Source organism: Uloborus diversus, chromosome 10 (genome assembly GCF_026930045.1).
Source record: "Uloborus diversus isolate 005 chromosome 10, Udiv.v.3.1, whole genome shotgun sequence".
Lineage (NCBI taxonomy): Eukaryota > Metazoa > Arthropoda > Arachnida > Araneae > Uloboridae > Uloborus > Uloborus diversus.
The window spans coordinates 17048663-17073879 of NC_072740.1; the positions used below are offsets into that span (position 1 = coordinate 17048663).

At 33.4% G+C, this 25217-nt stretch overlaps 1 protein-coding gene across 1 annotated transcript in view; it reads left to right on the forward strand.

Annotated features, from left to right (window-relative positions):
- LOC129231257 (uncharacterized) overlaps positions 1-24186 on the forward strand; it is a 90397-nt gene extending 66211 nt beyond the window's left edge. The window contains exons 4-6 of the mRNA XM_054865535.1: positions 2188-2281; positions 5517-5672; positions 21741-24186. Of these exons, the coding sequence (XP_054721510.1) occupies positions 2188-2281; positions 5517-5672; positions 21741-21928 (438 nt within the window). The 3' untranslated portion in view covers positions 21929-24186. The remainder of the gene's footprint in view (positions 1-2187; positions 2282-5516; positions 5673-21740) is intronic.
- The last annotated feature ends 1031 nt before the right edge of the window (positions 24187-25217 follow it).

The following is a 25217-nucleotide window of genomic DNA, read 5'->3' on the forward strand; positions in this document are numbered from 1 at the left end:
CAGTGAAAAAGTAAATATAAAGTTAACACTTGGCGATAAATATTTTCTAATTCAATGACTTTCCTAAGATTGTTAGAAGCTGATAGCTCAAAGTCAAAGTTTAATTTCTGCAAGAAGAAAAAATTTACATTTTGGCTCCAAATATAATGACGGCAATAATATTTGTACTTCTTTTAAATAAATCAATTATATATTCTCTTTTACCGAAAATATCATCTAAACTTACATACTAAAAAAAAGTAATTCGTTCTCTATCCAGAGTTAAAAAAAACATTTTTCTTATTCCCGATATCAGACCAAGTGCTCTTTGGATCACGTGCTTAGTTAATCTAGTTTAGTGTTAGCACAAAGCTTTATTAGAAAACTGGAAAAATGTACCAAAGTAAACGTTTCCAGTTCGCATGACTGAATAATAGAAAATAAGCAAAACATGTAGTTCATTCATTCTTGATCAAAAACCAAATAGAAATTACTCTAATTATCGTTATTTCAAGAAACGAAAGGTAGCATTTGATCTCATATCATGTGGTTCGTTAATTTAATAGCGTTAGCGCAGTGCTAATAGACAAACTGGAGAAATACCCAAAATATTCGTTTCTATTTTTCATTGCTTCATAGTTCAGAACAAATAACGCAAATTAATAATTCAATCCCAGTTAAATGAAAACTACTTGAATTTCCGACACCTGAAAGTAGTGGAAAAAGTGCAGTGCTATACTTTGGATATTTAATCGGATTAAGATTGTGAATCTCATAAATTGCGAAGTAATTTATGTGCAAACTAGAGAAATGCGCTAAAATATATGTTTCTAATGTACGGTACTGCTAATTAAAAAAAAAAAATTATTAGGAACTACGAAAATAATTAAAATAGTATTCTTCTGTTACCGTTTTCCCAATTAAACTACTCTTTGACTCAACTTTATGAGTTTATAACTTTCAGTTGAGTTTTACTAATCATGATAAGTAGTTCGATTCCACTCCGACCAATAAAAGCAGCTCGGGAAATTCAATTGCATTACTTTCGGAATACACCTTGTATGTCTCACCTCATCACCTCATCAACACAAAAACTAAAACGAATCAGCTATACTTGCAGAATAATCATTCCTTCATTTGCTTGTAATGTCAACCGGACTCGAACGTTGGAAAATTTAACTGTACGAATGCAGCTCTGTTTGCTACTATAAAAAGTATTCAAGGGAGCCCACGAGGGGGAGGGAGGCATGGCCTAGATTTTGGATATGAAATGCTTAGGGGGTTACTTTACAGCAGGGGTTTTCAAACGGTGGGTCGTGACCCCCAGGGGGGTTGCGGGATGTGTCCACAGGGGTCGCGAGATATGGAAGAAAAGTTTTAAAAAAAAAATCTATTGCTGTGTTTTTCCTACTGAGTATAATGATAGAACTTGAAGGAGCGCAAGGTCAATAACTGTCATAAAACTACTGCAAGATTATGAAATCAGTAAAGGTCTACTACTGTCTCTTATTATAAGAGAGGACAGGGAAGAACGTCTTTCCCTGGATGTCCTGTATCCAACGGTATAAGTATTGACCAGGCAGCCATTGACAAGCAGCCAGACACACACATAAGCAGACGCGTACAGACTTTAACAGTATAGACGTGTCAATGTTTTCATTTAGTCAGATTTCAGTGTTTTTTGTTTCATGCCTAATTCCAACGGCTTTTTGAAAAAACAGATATAAATACATAAATGATTTTTTGGGCTTATGCATTAGCCAACAAGCCAGTTTAATGATTCAAAAGTTAGTAATGGTATACTCCTAAGCTGTCACGATGTTTTTTGGTAATGATAAAACACTAACTGTGAATCATTAGATCATTTCGCAATCTAGATCTTTCGCAACATTTCTTTTAAACAATTTATTTTTCTTTTATAGATACCATTATACCATTAAAACAAAAAAATTTAGCAATAGTTTCAAAAAAATAATAATAATAATAACATAAAAAAAAGTAGGTTTATTTCTCCGATTTTCAGAAGGAAATACACTTTGAAATCCGCCTTTAAAAAAGAACATTTTTACTTCAAAAACAAAGCATTCATGATGGAAAGTTGAATTATGAAAACATTTATAGCAACGATCGGATTTCGGGTTCAGAACTGAATTATTGTGTTTTTATTTCACGAGATAAATCATGTCTTTTCGTATGTTCTTTCTCTAGGGTCCTATATTCTACAAAGCTACGAGAGCAGCCATGTGTATGTTTGACATGGCATCCAAACAGTCATTTATTGACCTTCAAGCTTGGGTTGTCGGTAAGTTTCATTCTGTGTTTTTCAATTTGTTTTTAATATGGCAATCACATCGATATTCTGAAAAGTCTAGAATATCTTCTCATATCTAAGTTTCCATTATTTTTTTATTACTATAAAAGCACTTATTTTCGCGAGACTTTAATTTTCGCGATGTTCACGAGCCTATCGTAATCCCGAAAATTTAAACCTTGTGAAAAGCATTTTTCGCTGTGTAGTTTTCAACTGTTTGGTTATGTTCATATAAAATTTGAAATTTTCAGCTCTCGAAATCGCGAAAATTAGGGCTAGTGAAAATAAGTACATTTATAGTATTTACATACAGTTAATATTCACAAGTGTACATTAGCGCAGTTATTTGCCTAGCCATTTGCTAATACCAAGGAGTGTAAGGTAAATTTTATGTGAGCACGGGTGGTTGCTGAATGTACTAATTTTTTGTCTTATACCAATCGCATGATTCTCTAACTGCAGAATGATACAACATTCACACAACTGCATGACGCTAAATTTTATTAAAACATGGACAAAAAAAATTCAGCATAAATTTTTTTCCAGATCTATGACCCTGGTAATAACATTTATATACTTAAGTAAACTTGTAACTGAAGAACTATCTACATATCTACATCATCATAGGGAACTTTTAAATTACGCTTTCAAAAACGTATCCATTAGGTAGAACTAATAAGATTAACTACCGCCCTAGCTGGGGAACCCTCGCTTCAAAACTCTAAACACTATTGAGTAATTCACATCAGTTTTGTTTTGTTACTTTCTGTTGAGTTATATTATCGAGTGCCGTTGATACCTTATTATTTAATATAGAAATTAGCAACAAAATTCTTCTGAACAATGCAAAAAACTTCTTTTGAAACTAGAACGTAAAAAAAAAAAAAAATCCCCCATTTTTATTGAATCGTAATTCATGGTGAAGAAAAAACTTTTCAAAACGCCAAGAAATTTGAGAAATACACTGGTTAATTCTAAATGCGCAGATTTTATGGCAACTTTAAAGCATTGAAAAAGTTTTACTTTTATTTCTCAAAATTAAAGCCAGAAAATCTTAGCTAAGCTATCTTCGTACACGATAGACATAACAAAAATAAAAGAAAACTGATGATAATATGGTGAATATTTTGATGAAATGGAGTATATACACAGGGTATGTTTGTTCACAAGAGGTGTAGTGTAAGATAATATATCATGGCTAAATGAAAAAAAAATAATGCTCTACAAGTCACTGAAAAAAATATCAAATGAAAAAGCTAAAATATTTGCTAAAGGGATAAAAGTAAATAAACGAATTTTAATATTTGTAATAATCTACAAGCTATGGAGGAAGAGGAAACACAACAGCACTTCAACTTAAGTCGGCATCAAGAAACATAAGCCAGCATGGCACACCTTTTACTCTCAATTTTCAAATGCATGAGTAGCTAACATAGGAATAAAAGAAATACTCACCGGTTAACATTTAGCATGTGAATCACGATTTTTACAGGATATTTACCAATTACTACCATCAAAATAATATTTCACACTCACCACCTGCATAAGTAACTTTTGCAACTATCCCCGTAGGTCAAAAAAAATTGGACTTTGCTATTTTCGCATAATTATATTAAGCTGTTTCAGAAAAGTAGAGGAAAGTCGGGTAATGACGCTTAGCAGGAAATCTCGCTCACTCAAATATCTCTAAATAAAATAGAATAAAAAACTTAAAATTGGTACCTCCATATAGCTACCACCATTGTTAATTTATAATAAGGATATAGCCATTGTATGAAGAAAGGTGTCTCTAATAGCTCACGTAATTAGTTTGCAGTTGTTTTGTTATACAGTTCTACAATTTGTGAACTCTTATGTGAACTCTAAGAATGTGCACTCTTATTTTAAAATGTTAATTTACTCATTACGGCCATTAAATATATACACTTAGCTGTACGTTCACTCTTTTTACTTTTGTAGTGCTTTATTACGCTAATTATTATGCATGAAGACAGGAATCTGCTGTTATTGCGGAGAATTCGGGGCAGATAACGAAACGGGATTTCGCTATACTCAATATGTGATTACAATATGTTTTTTTTCCATCTAATGGGGGCTGCATTCTAAGGCTACCTAGCCTTTAGCAGACCTATTGCGATCCCCCGATACGGCATCTAGTCTTTTATGTCCCACCATTAAGGCGTGGATGTCAACGGCATGGATAATTTTGACGCCCAGTTTCAACCAGATGGAGGCACCTGGGCTCACTTTTGTTGCGAAATTGCACTAGGAATTTGATTTTGCCGAGATAATTCTAAGCCCATAATACCCAAGGTAACTTTTTCATGCCGCATAATCATACGACATGGGCTCTGATGATTTTCTGCATCTCGAAAATCCACCGATTGGCCACCCCAGGTCAGAACCTGGGTCCACAGACGTATAGATGGCCAGCGCCTAACATGGGCGCCCATATGCAAAATTGTAAGGGGGGGGGGCTCAGATATTTTAACCATGGTTTAGCAGGATATTTTCCCCATGGAAGCAGATTTCAGGACAGATTATAGTCATTGAAATTTGACATATTTAATAACTTATTCATTAATGGCTGGAGAAGAAATGTTTTTACATTTTTACAAAGAAAAAAGTACTAAAAGCAAGGAAGTTCTCATTTCTAAGGAGGGGCTCGAGCCCCCCCCCCCTCCTCTTGCCCCCTATATGGGCGCCCTTCTCGCCTAACCATCACGTCACCAGCCAGCCGATTACAATATGTAGAAAGTGGTCGGTCGTACAAAGCCTCATGTACTGATGAAACACATATGTAAGGACGGGAACAGCTCCCGTACTGCATAGGTTACGTACTTAAATGCTGTATTCAAACTTAGAGCGCAATTACCCTGTCTTGTCGGTCATTACCGCTCAATCGATGATGTAGTTAAATAAGAGATTTTAAAAAACCCTGAAACTTTTAGGCAAATCAGTTTATTGCAAACTGTTCTTATGGTTTTGTAATCATATTTCGTTTAAAAAATATTTAACTTTTGTGTAAATTTGACTCGCCGCTTATGTTTTCCCCGTAAGTGAGCGGCATTCCCCGACATTCCCCTAAAGAGTGACCTTGGTCAGCCGTTACTGAATTGCAGATACTTTATGGACGCAAGATTGCGGTCTGTTACTACATATGTTTTCATTACTTTGCTACAGAAAAAGTGATAATTTATTTTACTGTGTTTTTCCTTCGAACTAGGTGTCCAACAGACCGCAAATGATGAATGCATTTTTGTGCTGCTCGGTAACAAAAAAGATCTGAGTGGAAGCAGGGAGGTAACGGAAAAAGAAGCACTAAAATACGCAGAATCAATAGGAGCAACATATTTTGAAATATGCGCCACGAGTGGAGAAGGTGAGTAAATAAATCCTTTTACCCTACGACTAATATGTTAGTCCCAATATTTGTTTAATTTAAGCAGAAAATTCAAGTGTCGATAAGTGTTTATCGATGTCAATAAGTTCAAATGTCAACTATTCAATAAATATAAATTAAAATTAAGCCTTATTAGCATGATGTTTAAGTTTTCCAATCATAAAATGACAATTCACCAGAGTAGATTTGCAGGTAAGATTTTTACCAATGCCATGAGTAATAATCCTACGCTCTCCCTTAAAAGTAAAAATACGCATTAGAACTCACTTCTGATGCATTGTGCGAGCAAAAAAACCTTTCACTATCATAACTCTATTCCAACTGTATTTTCCTTTCTACAAAATGTAAAAACGCAAAAGCAGTCAACTAGATCTTATTTAAGCACCGAGTCTTTATATGTATACCTGTATGTACGCTATCTCTTTAAAAGTAAATGAGCCGATGTGTGCATCACATGACTTCCTTTTACTCCAATTTAATGTCATTTTCCCATCATTGGCAATTTTAATGTGATTCAATAGTTTACTCTCTAAATATCACCAACAGTTGCGAAATTGAATCCAGGTTCTTTTTTAAAAAATCGCCAAATTTGTCGCCAAGTTGGCGACAAGGCGACCAAAAGATTGGCGATATATCGCCAAGTGTCCGAAAAATTTTAACATCACTTGAGTTTACATCGAAATTAACAATGATTTCCCCCAAAAAACACTCCCCTTTAAAAACACTCTAATGCAACCAAAAGGAGAGGTGCACAACTAGACCCCACTAGGAATCTACGTACCAAATTTCAACTTTCTAGGACATACCGTTCTTGAGTTATGCGATATACATACGCACATACGTGCATACAGACGTCATGTGAAAACTCGTTGTAATTAACTCGGGAATCGTCAAAATGTATATTTCGGGCGTTTATATGCTCTTAGGTATATATGCACATGTGGTCGGGTCGAAAAAAAAAAACATTCGAACATTAATTCGGGGGTGAGCAAAATGGAAATTAAGGTCGATTTTTGAGTGAAAATTTTTTCGCGAATACAAGACTTACTTTTTTGTAAAAGGAAGCAAAAATATACGTTAAAGTTCATTTCTGATGCTTTGCGAATAGAAAACCTTTTACTTTCATAACTTTATTCTGTTTTTTTTTCCTTTTTACAAAATGTAAAACCCAAAAGAGGTCTATAAATCCGAGTCCTTTCATTCAACTTTTAATAAATTTGTTTTCTGCAATACAGATAGTCGATTCATTTTCAAAATATATTAATGAAATTTCAATAATGATACATTAGAACAACTTAATATCCCATAAAAAAGAATCCGACAATTTGATTCCAACTTTTAATGGATAGACTACACATTAGCTCCAGCTGTCAACTACTTTCATGTACCTTTACTGTTAAACCCAACTAAGCAATGATCTTCATTTAAATTTCCGTGGCCTGTACTTATATACTTAATGCGTGTCGCAGCATTCTCTTACAAACATGCCATTTAGGCTTTATTTATCCATCTGGCTACATATGAGGCGTTTTTACGCAAGCGTGTAAAAGTCAAGCCAAGTAATAAAATAATCGCATGTATTTAGAAGGAAATCGTTATGAAGGTGCTACTACAAGGTGATAGTACAAAATCAAAGCATCTTTCCTTAAAATACATGCAAAACTTGGGAACAAAAAATTAACCTTTTTGGATTATTTTTATATGAAATACCATTGTTCACTGTTCAAAAAGTTGCATATATATTTTTACACAGCAGGAGTATTGAACTGCAAAAATGCAAACCACATTATTTTCTTTTCTATAAGAGTCAGGTCATCTTCAAGTTATATGAATCGCTCTACATTACGTTATAAAGCATTTTAGAAATTTTCAGCAAAATTTGCAGAAACAAAATTCGATGCTCAAAAGACCCTCTTGAGTTTCATAAACAAGTAGAAAGGAGTGTCTTATAACCTTATTAATAAGATCTGCTGCAACTTTTATTTCTTGCTATTCCTCCAGTAAATTTCTTTGCATAAAATCCGTGATTTGGAGACCTGAAAGTTTTATCACCTTCTCTTTCTCATTACATTACAAATATCTATTGCTAGAAATACTTAAATTCAAAAGCAATATTTTTTTAAAAAGTTGAATATGACTTCAGTTCGTATTCCATATTTTGTGAACACGAATACATAGTTGAAGCACGAATTTATAACTGTTTGAGACCACGAAAAGTGTTCTTAACGAGAGTTCATAACATCAAATAGTATAGTTTCAATAATGGGGATGGTATTGATAATTTAGGGAATGGAAAGCTGTTCGTTTAGGGTTCGGAAATTAGAGGTTCGTAAAACCGAGCGTATCCTGCAGTGATTAAGAGGAAAATGTGTGAAAATATTTCAAACCACTTCTTCGACAAAGCAAATTAACTAATCATTTGCAATGCGGAGAAATAATACCCGGAAGTAATGTTTAGTACACTCTTGAGCAAAACACAGGGTTGAACCCAGGTTGAATCTTCTAACGCGTTTTACTCCAAACTTTAAAAAGCCCGCTTACATTCCTTTGCTTCTCCCTGCCTCAATTACGAGTGGAGCTTGGAGTTTCGTTTTCGAATAGACTATAACTATGCTACGAAACTCAGATGCAAACTACGTAAAACCTATCCATCACGATAAGTGTAAGCATCAATATTGATCCTTACATCCGGCCATTGGCAACAATCGAATAGCCTTATAACTCTGCTACGAAACTCGGATGCAAACTACGTAAAACCTATCCATCACGATAAGTGTAAGCATCAATATTGATCCTTACATCCGGTCATTCAATCGAATAGACTATAACTGTGCTACGAAACTCAGATGCAAACTACGTAAAACCTATCCATCACGATAAGCATAAGCATCAATATTGATCCTTACATCCGGCCATTGGCAACAATTCAGTTGAGAAACCAATTACTTCATGAGTCAGCTCATATGAGACATTGTGGAAGTCTTACTATGAGGGATTCTTCTTGCGACGAATTCGCTTTCTAGTTAATCTTACTCATCTTGCGAAACCATTTAAATAAACTTGAGGTTACAACAAATATTTTTAATACTATACTAAATTTTTTCCACTGTTTATTATCAAGCTTTGAACGAACAACTTCACTTCGTTTACGTTGTAATCACAATGTGTCCTGTGGTGTCATTTTTTATGTATCACGAACTGCTCGCAAAATCGTAGCTAACGAAACACATTTTTTTGCATTCTTTTTTGTTCATTATGTTAATGATTAGACATTTTGTTTTTAAGTTTGGGCTTGAGTTTTTCTTGCTAGTAAATAATAGATTCTAACAAAATTCTTAAATTTCTAACTCGTTATTTAAAGCTACTTCCAGATTTTCTATTTATTTATTTATTTTATAGATAATTATTCTATAGAATAGTTTTCCTTTTCATCCTTGGAATAAATAAGGGCTTTTGGAACATAATAAGATTTAATTGGCATTTGGTGTTATTATAGTGAATGGTAACTCTCAGGACCGCAGAGAACCAAGGCGGGCCCCCTTGTCAGTTATGTCTTCTGGCCCCTCCCGCCTCTAAAAAAAAAAAAAAGAAAAAGAAAAGGGGGACAGGAGAAAAAAGGGGGAAAAATAAAAGAAAATAGGGAGAAGAAGAAAAAAATGGGGGAGAAGAAAATACCGGGGAATAAGAAAAAAATTCAAAACTGCTTCCTAGAAAACAATTAACTCTATTTTAAGGGACACAACAGTAAATACCTAATCTTTACGTTTTTTTTTTATTCGGAGTTCCCCTCCCTTTTTCTTTATTTCTTTCTCCATTTTTCTTTCCTTCTTTTCTCTCCTTTTTTTGCGTCAGTATCGCCCCTCCCCACCATCCCCCAAGACCCGGGCGCATAGTTTCCGACTAGGCTGACATGGCCTCTCGTCGGGCCTGGTATACATTGAAGCTGTTTTCAGAATATATGGAGAACCAAGATTAAGGCGAAATGGATTTACTAGTCAGTTTGACTTATTTATTTCATACCATATCACCAGGGCCGGATTTAGACACATCGGGGCCCTAACTATTTCAGGTATTTGGGTCCTTTTGCAGTTTGGACAACTTCTATGTCGGTTTCAAAACAGGCCATTTAAGTTTTTCTCCACTATATGTGTCTCTTTCCTCTGACACATAAAGACCCCCCCCCCCCCCCACCGTTCTTTAATGCTCCCGCTGTCTTTCGATGGATTTAGCTGTGAAAGGGAAGGATATCAAGGGAGGGATTCTTTAAGTGAGTGAGAGAGAGAGAGGATATCCGTAATTTCAGGGGTCTGAAGCTTGCTCCCCCGGGGAAATTTTTTAAAAATAGATATAAAATTCTGCATGTTGAGGCCTCTTATAAGGAGTTTTTTGGGAGTAACAAAAATTTCAGGGAAAAATAAGCAAACAAAAACTTTTTAAAAGCTATACACTGTTTTACAACTTAAGATGATACAGATTAAAAAAAAAAATCGGTTCAGCAAATCGTTGACATTGACAAAGAGGAAAATCAAAGAATGGAGAAGATAACGCATTGTCACTTGCTCACATCGGCTTTCGGTACAGTTAGTTTTTGATGATCCCTCAGTTTTTGATGATCCCTCAAAGCCACCGAAAAAAAATATATTGACCACTGAGTTAAATTAAAACGTTCAATAATAAAAAATGCATGAAATGCTTAAAGCAAAGAGTATATTTATTTAGGAAACAGGCAACAAGAATTAGAAATAAAGTTGAAGCACTTTTCAAAGAGTTTCAATGACTCATTTAACATTTTTCGAGGAGTCATGAAAAAATTAAAATTATTCAAAACTCTTCATTAAAATTTTAAAGTCTCTACCATTTTAATACTTGATTGCACAGTTCTACAGTATTGTTCTAACTTTGTAAGAAACACCTACATTTTAAGTTTAAGAAAACAACTCCAGATTTATCATAACAACATTTTTTTTTCAATTACAAACTGAGCAGAAAACAAAAAAGAATAGAGGTAGTGTAAAAAAATTTTTTGCGCTTAACAGCTAAACAGATCGACAGAGTGCAGTAGAAGTCACGTAAAGACAAGCAAAAAAAAAAAATCTTCCAACATACTGAATTCTGAACTAATTAAATGGCAAGATATGAAAGACATGAGTCACAAAAATTTATCTTAAGCTATATATTACAGAAGCGTAAGAGCCATGATTGTTACATTTTTGGTGCAGGAATTTGGTACATTTGGCATACCTTTCCTCTTTTTAAAGTTTTTGAAATATAAGGTTTGTTTCTACATTTTTCAAATTTTCAAGCACTGGAAAATAAAATTAATTTTTTTTCAAGTACTTTTTAAAGGAACTGCGCATTTTTTCACCAGTTGGAGGCCCTCAACAAAGCGTGGGCCGTAGGCAATACGTAGTTAAGCCTGCATTTAAATCCAGCACTGAATATTCCCCTCGTAAAACATTGAATTGCAGCTGAAATAATTGCCAGAGCTACTTTAAGAGGCATGCTGAATTGTCTCTTCCATTTTCTATAGTTAACGAAAGTTCATTGAAATTTACAATCTTCTTTTCTAGAATCCATCAAAAATTGAAAGATTGCTTAATGAATAAGGTCACATTTCAGAATCATCAAAATAAAAATGTTGAGCTTAACAGACACCGATTTGTATATGAAAGAGACTTATTTAACGTGAATGCCTGCATTTAGCTTTCAACTAATGCTAGTATTGAATTGTACTCATTCACAAGTCCAATCTGCTCCAATTCTTAAATTCCAGTAGCCAAATCTTAAAAACAAAGCGAAATTTATAAGAGTAATTTATTATTACATTAAACTCGCAAAAGTTCATTTACAAAATGCATTCCTTCTCCTTAGGTACCAACAGATTAATGCTACAAATAATTCAAGTTTTCAACTGATGAGCTTTAATCAGCCATTGCTGTATCAAAAAAAAAAAAAAAGTTCGCTTCATATTCCTCACATTTTCTTTTCGTTTCTGTGCACGAAATATTTTGCAAGTGTATTTTTAAAAGAACGAAAAATTACCTTTTGATAATTAGTGACTGAAAAAAAACACAACAACATGTTGCAATAGCATTTGTGACCGAAAATGTCGAAAATGCTACACGAAATTATGTAGAATATCAGTAAGAAAGAAGCTCAATCATTCTCTCGGTTAAAAAAATTCTTTCTAGAAGCAGTTATGAAATTTATCTTATTTTTTTATTACATCTGTCTACAGCAGATATTTATTTACAACTAACGCGTTAATCTTCAGAGCATAGAACGTGCAATTGTTGCCATGATAAACAGCTAAATTGCTTATGTAGGAGGTAAAAACACATGTTGAAGTGCTTGTAGAACCCTGTCAAAAGAATAACCGTGTGTTTGACCGTGAACTTAACCGTGTTATCTCTAAATGCCAGTCAAATGTAAGATAACTTTCGTAAGACATCTAGGTAACGAGATGTAAAAAATTTAATGCTTTTTTGAATAATAACGCAAAAACTTGATGCGCAAGGAAAAAATTAATGCGTTTTTGGATAATAACACACAAACTTGATGCGCAAGGAAAAAATTAATGCGTTTTTGAATAATAACACAAAAACTCGATGCCCAAGGGGGAAAAATGCGTTTTTAATTAAAAACAAATAAAAGAGATTTTTCTCTAATAGCATTTCAAAATAATTATGATAGAATTACTAGTTCTTTTTACTTATTTATTACATTTATGTTTCAAATTACATGTTTGCATATTTTTCTTATATTCAAAGTCAATGAACTTAAACTGAAAATTATGCAAATTATCTGTAGGCACAAAAAGTAAGGAAACTAGGTGTTGGAATGAAAATAAATTGGCTGTTTTGCTAGTGGTGGCTACAAATATTGTAGCAATACAATTTCGCGCTTTTGTATATAGCACACTCAATAAAACTTTATCTTACGTTAATTAATGATAATAGTACCTTCGAGTAAGCAAGGAAAAACTTTAAATGTTTTCCCCCTAGTTCGTCACAAACCGATGCAAAAAAGCATTTACAAAGATTTATTTTCCCAATATCGAAAATTTTTAACGTGCTTCAATAGATAACTCTCTAAATATTGCTAGTAGCTCCAAATTGAAACAAAATTCGAAAAATAACTTTTTTAGCCAAATTTGCCACTAACTTGGCGATATATTACCATATGATCGGCAAATTGTAACATCACTTGAGTTTGCATTGAAATTAACACTGATTTTCCCCCAAAAAGGTGTTGAAAAAACCCTTTTTGAACATCCGAATGCGACGAAAAGGGGAGGTGCACAACTAGACCCCACTAGGAGTCTACGGTCTACGTACCCAATTTCAACTTTCTACGGCGTACCGTGTTTGAGTTACATACATATATACAATACGTGTATATACATACGCATATACAGATATCACGAGAAAACTCGTGGTAATTAACTAGGGGATCGGCAAACTGGATGTTTCGGACGTCCATGTGTTCTTATATATATGCAAGTGTGGTCGGGCTGAAAAAAACAACTCAACATTCTCTCGGGGGTGAGCAAACAAAAGGGAAATTTAGGCCGATATTTGAGTAAAATTTCTTTAGCGAATGCAATACAGTCAAACCTCCCTTAATGGACACTCCCAGATAGCGGACACTCCCTGTTAGCGGACAGTTTCTGAATCCCCAGACCCTCGAGATAGGCGTATAATGTATTTCACTCCTTGTTAGCGGACACTCCCGTTATCGGACAGTAAATCAGCCGAGTTTCGTTTTATTTTTCTGTACATGGTAAGCTTTTGCTCAGCACTGCTTTTGCGACAGGCATTTTTTCTACTCCTTTACGACGTTCTGGGGCTAACCAGTACCGATGAGAGGATTAACATCCCTTTTTCTCCGAAAATAAGATCCATTCAAGTCGAACTTTTAAGTCGAAGCTTGTGACAGTTTTGCTTTCACTTCATGCATAAAATTCGAGCAAAAAACAAAAGGAAAAAAAATCTTTCTCCTTTTACGCAGTACCTTACTTTATTAGCTTGCATTAGAGAGGAATTCATTCAATAAAAATACTCTCGTGCAACTTAGCGGCATCTCCCCCCCCCCCTTCCTACTAGATTTTGGGAGGCAAGCGTCGGTGCGGCGTCCTTTCCCTCCAGATGCTGATGAGGAATCGGCAGAGTATTGCTAGATTAAGTGAGAAGTAGCCGATTGGGCTACATTTTGCTACGATCTAAAACAAAAGAGGTGCGGAAAATCAACGACATTGATTCCATTGTGTTTGGCTGGTTTTGTTCAGCTAGAGGAAACAATTTACTAATGCCTTCCTATTTTATTTTCTCCGAAAGATTCAGCGGATTATATACTTATTACTTAAGTTCACTTATAAAAGCAATCCTCATTAATTTAATTTTGAACTATACACTGTAGGTGTAGGTTTAAAATACAAAATTAAAATGCCATTGTAAATTCAGACTCCCCAATAGCGGACACTCCCCGTTAACGGACAAAAACTTTCGTTCTGCTGGTGTACGTTATTGGGAGGTTTGACTGGTACTTCCTTTACTATGTAAAAAGAAGTAAAAATCACAAAGAAACGGTGAAATTTCCATATTTTTATTGAGCAATAATGAATTGCTTATTGCTCTCACTTGACCGTTTTTTGCGTCTTTTGATTTAATTTCCCCCCTCCCCCGCCTTCCTCTGCAGCACCACCGTCAATCGGCCCCTCCCGACGCTGCTCCTCAAGCGAGCTGCTGAACGGTGGCGTTCATATCCTACACACACATGCATTCACCCACACACACGCCGGCATACACGCACTCCTACACACACACACACACACACACACACACCAGTGATGTTCCCATTAATTTTTCTGGGTGTATACTCCCAGTAATCCATTACGCGCAATATGTGTATGTGATCATACATACAATATGTCATAAGACGGAAATTTTTGAAGCTTGAGGGCATACGCTATATGCATAAAAAATGTTTGAGAGTATACGGCGTATATGGAGTATGCAAAATGGGAACACCACTGACACACACACATACACGATGTGATTGCGAAAAGCATAATTTGAATTCAAGCTGTCAAAAGTTCAAATTTTCTTTTTTTATTTTTTATTTATTTATTTGTTTTTTCAACATTACCCTTAGTGCTATAAATTTTGAATATTCCAAAGACAGATATTATCATTATATTTTAACATTATCTGACATAGCCTTCTCGTAAAAATCTCGACATATTTGACACCAAACGAAAAGTGTCTAAAAATTCTTCAAAACAAAACACAGAAATCACACCATACACGCAGTCTTTAAGGAATGCCGTGTTCGTATATTTACGAGGGGGAATACTTTTAAAAGTCCGAGATTTATAGCTTCAGTTCCTATAATTTTCCTCTCGCGTTCAAACAATACCACGTGATTGACATTTTCTGCACTAGCCACGCTTGTCCTTGAAATGCGGTGCGATGAGTATGACAATAGGGTGAATGATACTGCTTATCTTTTAATTCACTCTCCATTTCATTGCCTTATAAAATCTTATCACCTGAAAAATACTTGTCTATGCCACTTTAATTGGTGTGATCACATTCCAAGGATGCCTCCCGCTTCGTGTTTGAGTATTGAGAAATTAGGTTATACTGCGGATGTGTATATGCGTATGTATGTGTGCGTGTGTCTAGCTAATATTTCTAAGTGAATTTAATTTTCTATTATAAAACATTTATGAGCGCTACCTCATTGACAAATTCGATTTATATACGTTAAAGAGGTTTTAGAGTATCACTAATAATCTGCATTTTAGTTGCACAAATGTTATTCCTAAAATATCTGCTTGTTTTAAAATAACGGTTTTTGTGATTTTTACTTCCTTTTACATAAAAGGAAGTATTGTATTCGCGAAAAAATTTTCACTCCAAAATCGGCCTTAATTTCCATTTTGCTCACCCCCGAATGAATGTTGAGTTTATTTTTCAACCCGATCACACGTGGATATGTGCCTAGGAACGTACAGACACCCGAAATATCCATTTTGACGATCCCCGAGTTAATTACAACGAGTTTTCTCGTGACGTCTGTATGTACATATGTATGTGCGTATGTGTGTATGTATGTATGTCGCATAACTCAAGAACGGAATGTCCTAGAAAGTTGAAATTTGGTACGTAGACTCCTAGTGGGGTCTAGTTGTGCACCTTCCTTTTTGGTTGCATTAGAATGTTCCAAAGGGGGTCTTTTGCCCCCTTTTAGGGGGAAATCATAGTTAATTTCGATGTAAACTCAAGTGGTGTTATAATTTGGCGGACATTTGGCGATATATCACCAGTCATTTAGTCGCCAAGTTTTGTTGCCAACTTGGCGACAAATTTGGCGGGGTTTTTTTATTTTCTTTTCTTTTAAAAAATCTGGTTTTAATTTGGCCACTGTTGGTGATATTTAGAGAGTAAACTAATGAATCATATTAAAACTGCCAATAATGAGAAAATGACATTAAATTGGAGTAAAAGGAAGTCATGTGATGCACACATCAGCTCGTTTTTAATAATATCGCACCCCAGCAAGGAAAGTGACCACTCAAAAAAACAAAATTTGATGAAATCAAGGGGGGGTTTAAGCGATAGTCAGTAGTTTTAAGCGATTTAGTCACAAATAATTCAACACGAGGAAAACACTTATACTGTGATGCTTACTGGTTAGTTTGCATTGTCTTAATTAATAATTCATGCTTAAAGCTTGAAGCTTTTTTTCTAAAATAGGAAATTTTAATCATGTGCCACTATTAATTTTTCATTTTTACTCTACCAATTTGAAAGCTACTGTTAATGTTATTGTTTATTTTTATTTGGCGAAATATTTAAATTGCAAATATTTTTTTTAATGTTTTTAAAGGGTGTTTAAGCATTTTAGTAAAAGAAAATGATTATTTTACATCAGAGGGGGAGGGGATTCCTTTTATTACCTTTACGAAACTTTTAAAACAGTCTTAAAGCGCTATGCTAAAAGTAAGTTGTGGAAGAAAATATTGACACATGAAATTTGTGCAACATGGTATATATGATAAAAGTGCAGATCAATATAAAATAGAAAAAAAATAAGTTTAAATTGCTTCAAGTATTCATATAATTATTTTAAATAAAAACATATTTAACAATACTAAAATTTTTATTGAATGAAAAAGGTAGACATTAAAAAAGAAGAAGAAAATCTGGGTGTTTTAGGGATGTACATAATAAAACGATCCTACTTCAAAGTTGTGTAGCGGTGAAACCATTGTTCAGAAATTAACGAAATTCCGTGTACAACATAATGAAGGGATGAGAATTCGTTTGAGCGAATAAAAAATAGTTCCAAAACTTTGCCACCAGAGGGTGCATTTTCATGAGTTACACATTTATTACACATTTACTATGGTTTTAAAATAAATCTTGCATCAAAACATGTTCAACACGACGACTATCATTTTCGTTCACCTTCTGGAATCCTAAGATAGCATGTTCTATAGTTGACCGCCAGTATGCTGTTTGAAGTGAAATGAATTTGGTAAGATGAGGTTAAGTTCTAGGATTATCACGATTTACGAGATGTTTCAATTCCTCTAAAGTTAAAGCCACATGGATCAAACTTTGATGATCGGGGATTAACGTATTTCATTGTAAACGCCTTCTGGTGGTAACATTTTGATTTTTTTTTTTTTTTAAATTCATTTATTCACTTAAACGAGTTCCCAACGCTTCGTTTTGTTATCCACAAAATTTTGTTAATTTTATTGCTATAGTTTCGCGGCTATAGACAACTTTAAAGTAGGCTTAATTATGGACACCCTGCATGTTGTAATTTTAAGCATAAATTGCTAATAAAGTAACTGAATAATAAATGAAAAAGAAAGCAATAGGGATAAAATATTAGTAACCCTTTAGTTTCTTCCTATTTATTAAGGGAAAATATGGCAGATTGTTTGCGCTTCAGCGCTTATATCGAATGACCGCTGCATTAAACAAATAAAATAATGGATTGAATTCTGTTAGAATTTCCACTAAAATGGTGATTTTATCTTTTAGACTAGTCAAAATAAGAGCCCTTGAAAAGTATTTCTAATGTAGTAATTTTTATTTGAAGCTGACATTAGATAAGGGAATATTCATTTTAAAAGCAGATCATTCTGGTTACTTTGATGATATTATCATGACTTGGACACTTTTATGATGATGATTAAAAAAAATGTCATGTGCATGCAATAGTTACCACGTGTCTGTTGTATATTTTAATTTTAAAATATTTACAATATTTATTTTTAATTTGAAAAAATCATGAATATATCTGAGTGTTATAAAAACTAAATAATATTGCAGCTGGTTTTTGTGATTTTAACAAATTGTATTCGCTCCAATTTGACTTATGTAACCAACGATATTTGACAGTCCTCTTTTTCTTGATATCTGAATCGTCTTCTTTAGTTTATGATCTTTCCGCAATGTAACATTGATATCAGGTCATAAAAGGGTGATTTTCCTGTCAGAGAATGCGTGCAAGCTGTAGTTTTTCCACCCTTTCAGTTAATCTAGAAGCAACTCTAATCAGAAAAATAAAAATGCATAAAATAATATTTCTCAACTTTGTCTTTCAAAAAGTTATGAGTCAAAGTTCGTTCATAAAAACAAATTTTTCCTCAATCTCTCACGTTCTTTAAACACCAAACAGAATTATACCATTGATTTGGAAACTTTTTTCAGTCATTGTGACATAAAATGTAAATACTATGTAGCACGTAAGTTTTTAATTTCTTGTCTCCCAAGCACTTACTAAACATTAGGGTGGAACGAAAAAAACAAAGTTTTTATTTTCGAATTGTAATAGTGCAGAAAAGTTGCGATTGGTGAAGACTTACAAAACAAAACAAAAATTTTTAAAATCGGATAATATCTTCCGATCCCGCAACGAGCCTAAAAATTTGAAAAAAATGGAAAATTTCATGTGTTCTTAGAGATTTTTTAAAAAAATTTCTCCAACGTTTCTTTTTAATACTCTAAGACGGAAAAGTTACGATTGATGAAGCCTTCAGAAATTTAAAAAAACATATTGAAATCAAATAATACCTTCTGATCCAGGAACAAGCATGAAAAGTAAAAAAAAGGGAGAATTTCATCTTTTCTTAGTGATTAAAAATAAAATTGTTCTTGTTTTTTTCCCCGGTGTTACAGGGAAAAGCCTTTTTAAAAACCCTATATTACACATAAACATTAATTTATTTCTTGACTATGTAAAACTACCATTCTTTACAACAATGAAACATTTTCAAATAATACAACGTTATAAAATATTTACCAAATTTACAATCCAGTATACAAGTCTTATTGTTTTAAGTGTTAGTTGTTGAAGCTAATTTATAATCAGATTTTTTGGAAAATTCGGGCATAATTGATCTGGATTTCAATGTTGCTCTTAAATAGCCATCTCTTGATTTAAATCCACACACTTTGAGTGAAGCCTCCGTCACTAGCTTCACACATCTTGCGACAGCTTGCGTATGGCAGAGGAATAGTTTCATATCCCAGTCGGGTATAGTGCCTGTTGCAATAAGATTTTCAATGTCTTTGTTAGGAACTTTTCGAAGAAAAGGTGGAGAAGATAGCTTTGTCGTGTTCCAATTAATAATCTCTGTGTAACCTTCTGCTTCGAAATTTAGAGATGGAATGACAAAGTTTCTAATGCTTTTGCCTTTAGAAACAGATTCTCTGGCTTTTAAGACGTTTTTAAAGTTCTTTTATGTGCCTCCTTTCATCAAACACCATTGCCATTAATAAGTTTTCGGGATGCGCAAAGAAAGAGTTTCTTTCAATGACAGGGTAAACAACTTGTTTTAGATTGTCAGGTAAGTATCGACAGATTTGAGTTGTTCTGTAAACATGAATGGCACCGTCTGTGAAATTTTTGCGGTTCTTTATTTCGCTTATGGGGCGTATTAGATGCATACACTGTACTAAGCGGCATAAACAAATATGAGTATCGCGGGATTAAAGGGCCATGTGAACAATTTACAGGCAGGCTCTAGTACTAAAATATCACATTTGTTTTATAAACAAACGTTCTTCCATTAGTATTTCATACCAAACTTATGAGGATCGTTAAACTAAAAGAAAAAAAGCTGAAAAAGGGCTTAAAGTTTACATTTTTTCAAACATGTGTAGGTTCGTTGCGCGATCGGAAAATATTGTTTTATTTCAAAAAGATATTTTTTTTCGCTTTGAAGTCTTTACTAAACGTAACTTCTCCGTTCTGTAGCCTGAAAAAGTACATTGATCAAAAAATGTTAAAAATTCGGAAAAATCCTGAAATTCTCAACTTTTTCGATTTTTTAGGCTTGGTTCTGGATCAGAAGGTATTATTCGATTTCAAATTTTTTTTTTATTTCTGAAGGTTTCACCAATCGTAACTTTTCCGTCTTAGAGCCTTAAAAAGAAACATAAAACAAAATTTTTGTAAAATCACTAAGAAAACACGAAATTTTCCATTTTTTCAAATTTTTAGGCTCGTTGCGGGATCGGAAGATATTATCCGATTTTAAAAATCTTTGTTTTGTTTTGTAAGTCTTCACCAATCGCAACTTTTCCGCACTATTACGATTCGAAAATAAAAACTTTGTTTTTTTCGTTCCACCCTACTAAACATCTTACTGCTTAAACTTTGTTTTTGTATACATTTGATAATTATGTTAAAGGATATCTAAAGTAAAACTAAGTTTTTGCAACGTGTTCTTAATAAGTTTAAGAGAGTTAAAGTGAAGTTTTTTAGTGACTTAAGCTCACTGATGATGCAGACATAATTGATTAAATGTTTTTCCCCAAATGTAAAAAATAAGAAAACAATCTACAGCAGCAGTAGCATTGGGTCATCAACCCCTTGTGGACCCTGCCTTTCTTCAAAAGCCTTTCCCATTCTACCTTCCTGTAAAGAAGTCGACCTCCAGTTCTTAACTTAAAAAATTATATAAAAAATCAAGTCAGTGTTGACGACTTTGTATAATCTGGTCATAGATAAAATAGTTACTTGATCCAAATTTGACTGCTTGACTGCTTACAAAATAAATTTAAACTTAAGTTATCATATGGAATGATTTTTTTTCTTATTTGTTAATCATTTGATGAATGTTCGAAAATTGGAGCTATTCAAATCATAAATGAGGCCCATAAAATTCGGCCCTAAACCTTAGATCAGCCTTATTTGGCACACTGACGTGAAGAATATTTTATGTACGCATATTTAAAGGAACTTTTTAATATTTTTAACTCTACGAAAATAAGTGAGAGTCAAAATTACAGTTGAATTTTAAAAAAACTGATGTCTCGAAAATAATATTAGTCACAAATAAATTGCTTCCGATTTTTCGAGGTTGTTTCATCGGAATCTTTATTTGATTCTTGCGGTACTAAATAACGTCAGTGAGATTTGGCCACGACCAAAATTTTCCTTTCCCTCCCTCATTACACACTTGAGAGTTTCTTCGCGTTCCTCGTCATTCGAAAACACTTCCCCTTTATTTTTTTAAATAAAACAGTTTGTTACGAAAACTGGCGGCCAAAGTTATAACACGTTTCTTTCCCTTTAAGATAACGTTGTCACAGGCCCGTTATTTAAACATTTTCCTGAGGGGGATGGGTCAAAACGCAATTAAAATGTATTCCTCATTATATATATTTACTTAAAATCTTATTGTAGTAAAAAAGGGGAAAAAATAAATTTAATAATTATTTGTTTATACAATTAAAAATGTGAAAATAAATGAATAAGTACAGAATCTCAAGCAAAAGTAGCAGATATATTTGTTACTTAAATAATGTTTTATTGCATTTTCTACTTTGTGTCTGGTTTTTACTTACCCGAATTTCATAGCAACAGTAAGAATAAAAAAGGCCATACGTGGAGTACATCACACTATTTTTATGTATACTTCTAAAGACTTATGTAAAAGCTTTTTTTTATTTGATAAACTGCTGAAAATAATTTATTACCTATTCTCTAGTAATGCATGACTTTCTATTTTTACAGGAGTTGACAAAGTGTTCGACCACATTGTTTCCAGTCTCTTACAACAGAATGACTGCTACAGTAGCTATCACGCTAAACTGGCAATAACCACCAGTGGCATGGGATTCTGCGGCTGTACAGGTGTTAAAAAAAGCAAGAAGTTGAAATCAGATAAAACAAGATGTTTCCCGTGCTTGCTCATCCGATGATTTTCTCGACATCATCTATATTTATTGGACTCGAATTCAAATGCCATGTCTGAACTGCGCCACATCTAGCATTTCAAGAAGACGGTGGATTTTTTTTATACATTGCATGCGAGAATTTATGGACTAATAACTATTTCTCATTATGCTAACGCATGTTCGTATTCCTCTTTACTGAAAGTCAAAAACTTCGTGTTGCTCGTTTCATGTTGTGTTGAAGTATATTGCTTAAGCATGGTTAAAATACCGGTCGAACTAACATCTTTTGTGTTAAATATTTCATGTGATGATGTTAAGGATATCATTGAACCGGTAGAAAAAGATCAAAATTACTTTATTTAAAGTTGTGTGACACAAATCCAGGGGTGTCCTTCCCCCTCAATTGCTACAGAGGCACCTTCCCCAAAGAACGAGACCCCAGAAATGAGATCAAAAATCCTCTAAAACCAACCCTCCCCCCTCCTCCTAAAATCTCCATGACGCAGTCCGCGCCATGAGTCCCCTCCCCTCACCACCTTTCAGGGGGCTCACTTGCACGAATCCTTTTATAATATAAAAAAAGGGTGATTCAGAATTATTTTAGAATAAGCTTTTTAATGAATTCTGACTGGATTACCAATCGTTGGACGACCATTGGCCACTAGATATTCGTGTCTTTCAACAGAAATGTCAACTTTAATAATTACTTATTTGCAATTATATGTACTGTTTTATTAGTCAAAGCTGTATTCCATCATAAATCAAGATTTCAGCTGAAGATGATCGAGACATTCAAAACCAAAGTGGATCATACCTAAAACTATTTCTGATTTAAAATTGAATTTCCACTTAAATCATTAATTGAATTTTAAATGATGATCTATGTTTACAATTCATTTCACAACAATAAAAGCAAATCATCGTCTAAACCACTTCTGAATTCCACTAGTTAGTCAACTTTAATCTTGATAATCTCAATCAGAACTATTTATGAACTTCATCTACTTTAGCTCTTAATGGCTCAATTGACTTACATGATATAAGAATATGGTACCAGAGGGTGTTATGGTCTGACTGAGGTTTGGCAAAAATACGGTACGCAGACCTGAAGACATGAGTAATACACACACAAATATGAAGAAATTAAGAATTTGTTGACAAATGCAGTAGAACCTCGTTTATCCGAATCTCCGTATTATCCGGTTCAAATTTGTAGCTTTAAAAAAATTGTTTACTTAGATAATTAAAAATTATGATAGCAAGAACGTGACTGCAAGTACCCCAAACATTCCCTTTTTATTTTGATAGAATGTACAGCTCCTGCAGAGATTGTACAATAAATTATGATAATGTAACAAACACCACTGCGGCTGAACCATAATGATTAGATTGACCGTGTTTTATTCAAACGAAACAAACGTTCAAACCAAAAGACAGTGGACCATTTCTTTGTTAAGAAATTATGTGAAAAATTGTTTTAGTGTTCTTTTACGTCTTTAAAACAATTATATGCAATTTTGCTAAAGACATACATGGTTTTCTTGTAGTAATGAAACGAAATTGTGCTTATTTAAGGATTTGCTTTGCTTATTACCCATTCTACGCAGCTTTTCCGGATTTTCGATCATCCAAGGTTGCCTCTAGTCCCAGTTAGTCCGAATAAACAAGGTTGTACTGTAAGTTCAAAAAGAAAGAAAAAATAAAAGACTCAAAATCAATCTAAAAATACTTAATAAATACTAATTTAAAGCGAAAATTTTAAATTTATTCAAATTGAAAACAAACATTTCGGTCACATTTTGGGATCCCACTCACTCCTCGCAAATATATTGCTACAAATCTCACATTTATGCATTCCATTAATGTTAACATCCTCTTTGTGCCGTGAGGAACAAAAGAAATGATCTAATGATCTTTGTCAATCAAGACTACAATCTTTAATTAACAATAAGCATTATTAATTCACTCATGAACTTAGATAATAATGAACCCTTTAAATACTAAACTAATGCAGTGTTGGGAGCATGACCTACATTTTAATGCCTAAGCCACATCAAAAGTTTTGGATTTTTGTGTAAAATTTGGTTGCAGTAAAATATGAGTCCACTTTAAAAAATAACCAAAGTAAGGGGATAATGATGAATCAAATAATTCCTTCATTAAACTTTTGATCTCACAACAAAATTTGGATTTTGTAGCAACAAGGAAATATTTTCAACGTGAATCAGATGGTAAATATTTTATTCATTCATTTTTATCCTGAAATCAATTACACCCCCCCCCCCAAAAAAATAATATATATATATATATATATATATATATATATATATATATATATATATATATTTTAGTGAAAATTTTACTAAAATTAAATTATGAGAAATGACCCAAATTTTCACTAACGAAACATTGACTCTATTTCGCTCCATCCTCGTGTTAGATTTCGACCAATAACTAAGTGAAAAAAAAAGGAAAAAAAAAACTAATTTATGGTCTGGCATAATGCATAACATTTGTATTAGTGTTGGAAAAACACGCTTTTTTATGTACCTATTATGCATTTCCTCTTAAAACTTAAAGTGTTTAAATCAGGCGTTATGAAACATTATTACTCCTGTTCATAAAACATAACCCGTTAAGCTGACCAGTAAGCAAGGGGGAAAATATTGAATACCAACCCGTTAAGTCTAAGAACTATGTTTAAAAAATTCGCATATCAATTTTTCACCAGTTAAGATTAGAAATTACTCATTTTTGTGAAATATATTTTTTCATTACACTGTATTTTTGTGCTATGCTGTTGTTGTTGTTGTTGTGTACATTTGACCTTTTTTTCCGTTATTCATTTTCAAGTTCCTGTTTCTCTAAGTTACTGAAAAATATTTTCTTCAGATTTATACTCCTGTGATCAATACCATTTTATGGATTTTGAAACATCTGCTTATTTTATTTTTCACTGTGGTGTAATTGCGTTTCATTATGCAATTATAAATGATCAAAACAGAGAAAATATTCATTTGTCTTTCATGGTTTATCAGTATAGTCTTACGTCATAATTTCGAAAATTTGTTTTATGTATGTTATAAAATTTCATTGGAAACATCATTTGCATCATTTTCTTAAAGTAACTGAATAAAAACAAGTTATCTAAAATTTATATGAACTTGAAGTTTTATTTCAAAAAAGTAAAGTGCTATATACAATGATACATACAAATGTACACATCAGTTCATAAAGTCAAAACACTATAACATCATTTTTTGAAAAATGGTTCTCCCCAGCATATACAGGGTGACCTTGACCTTATGACATA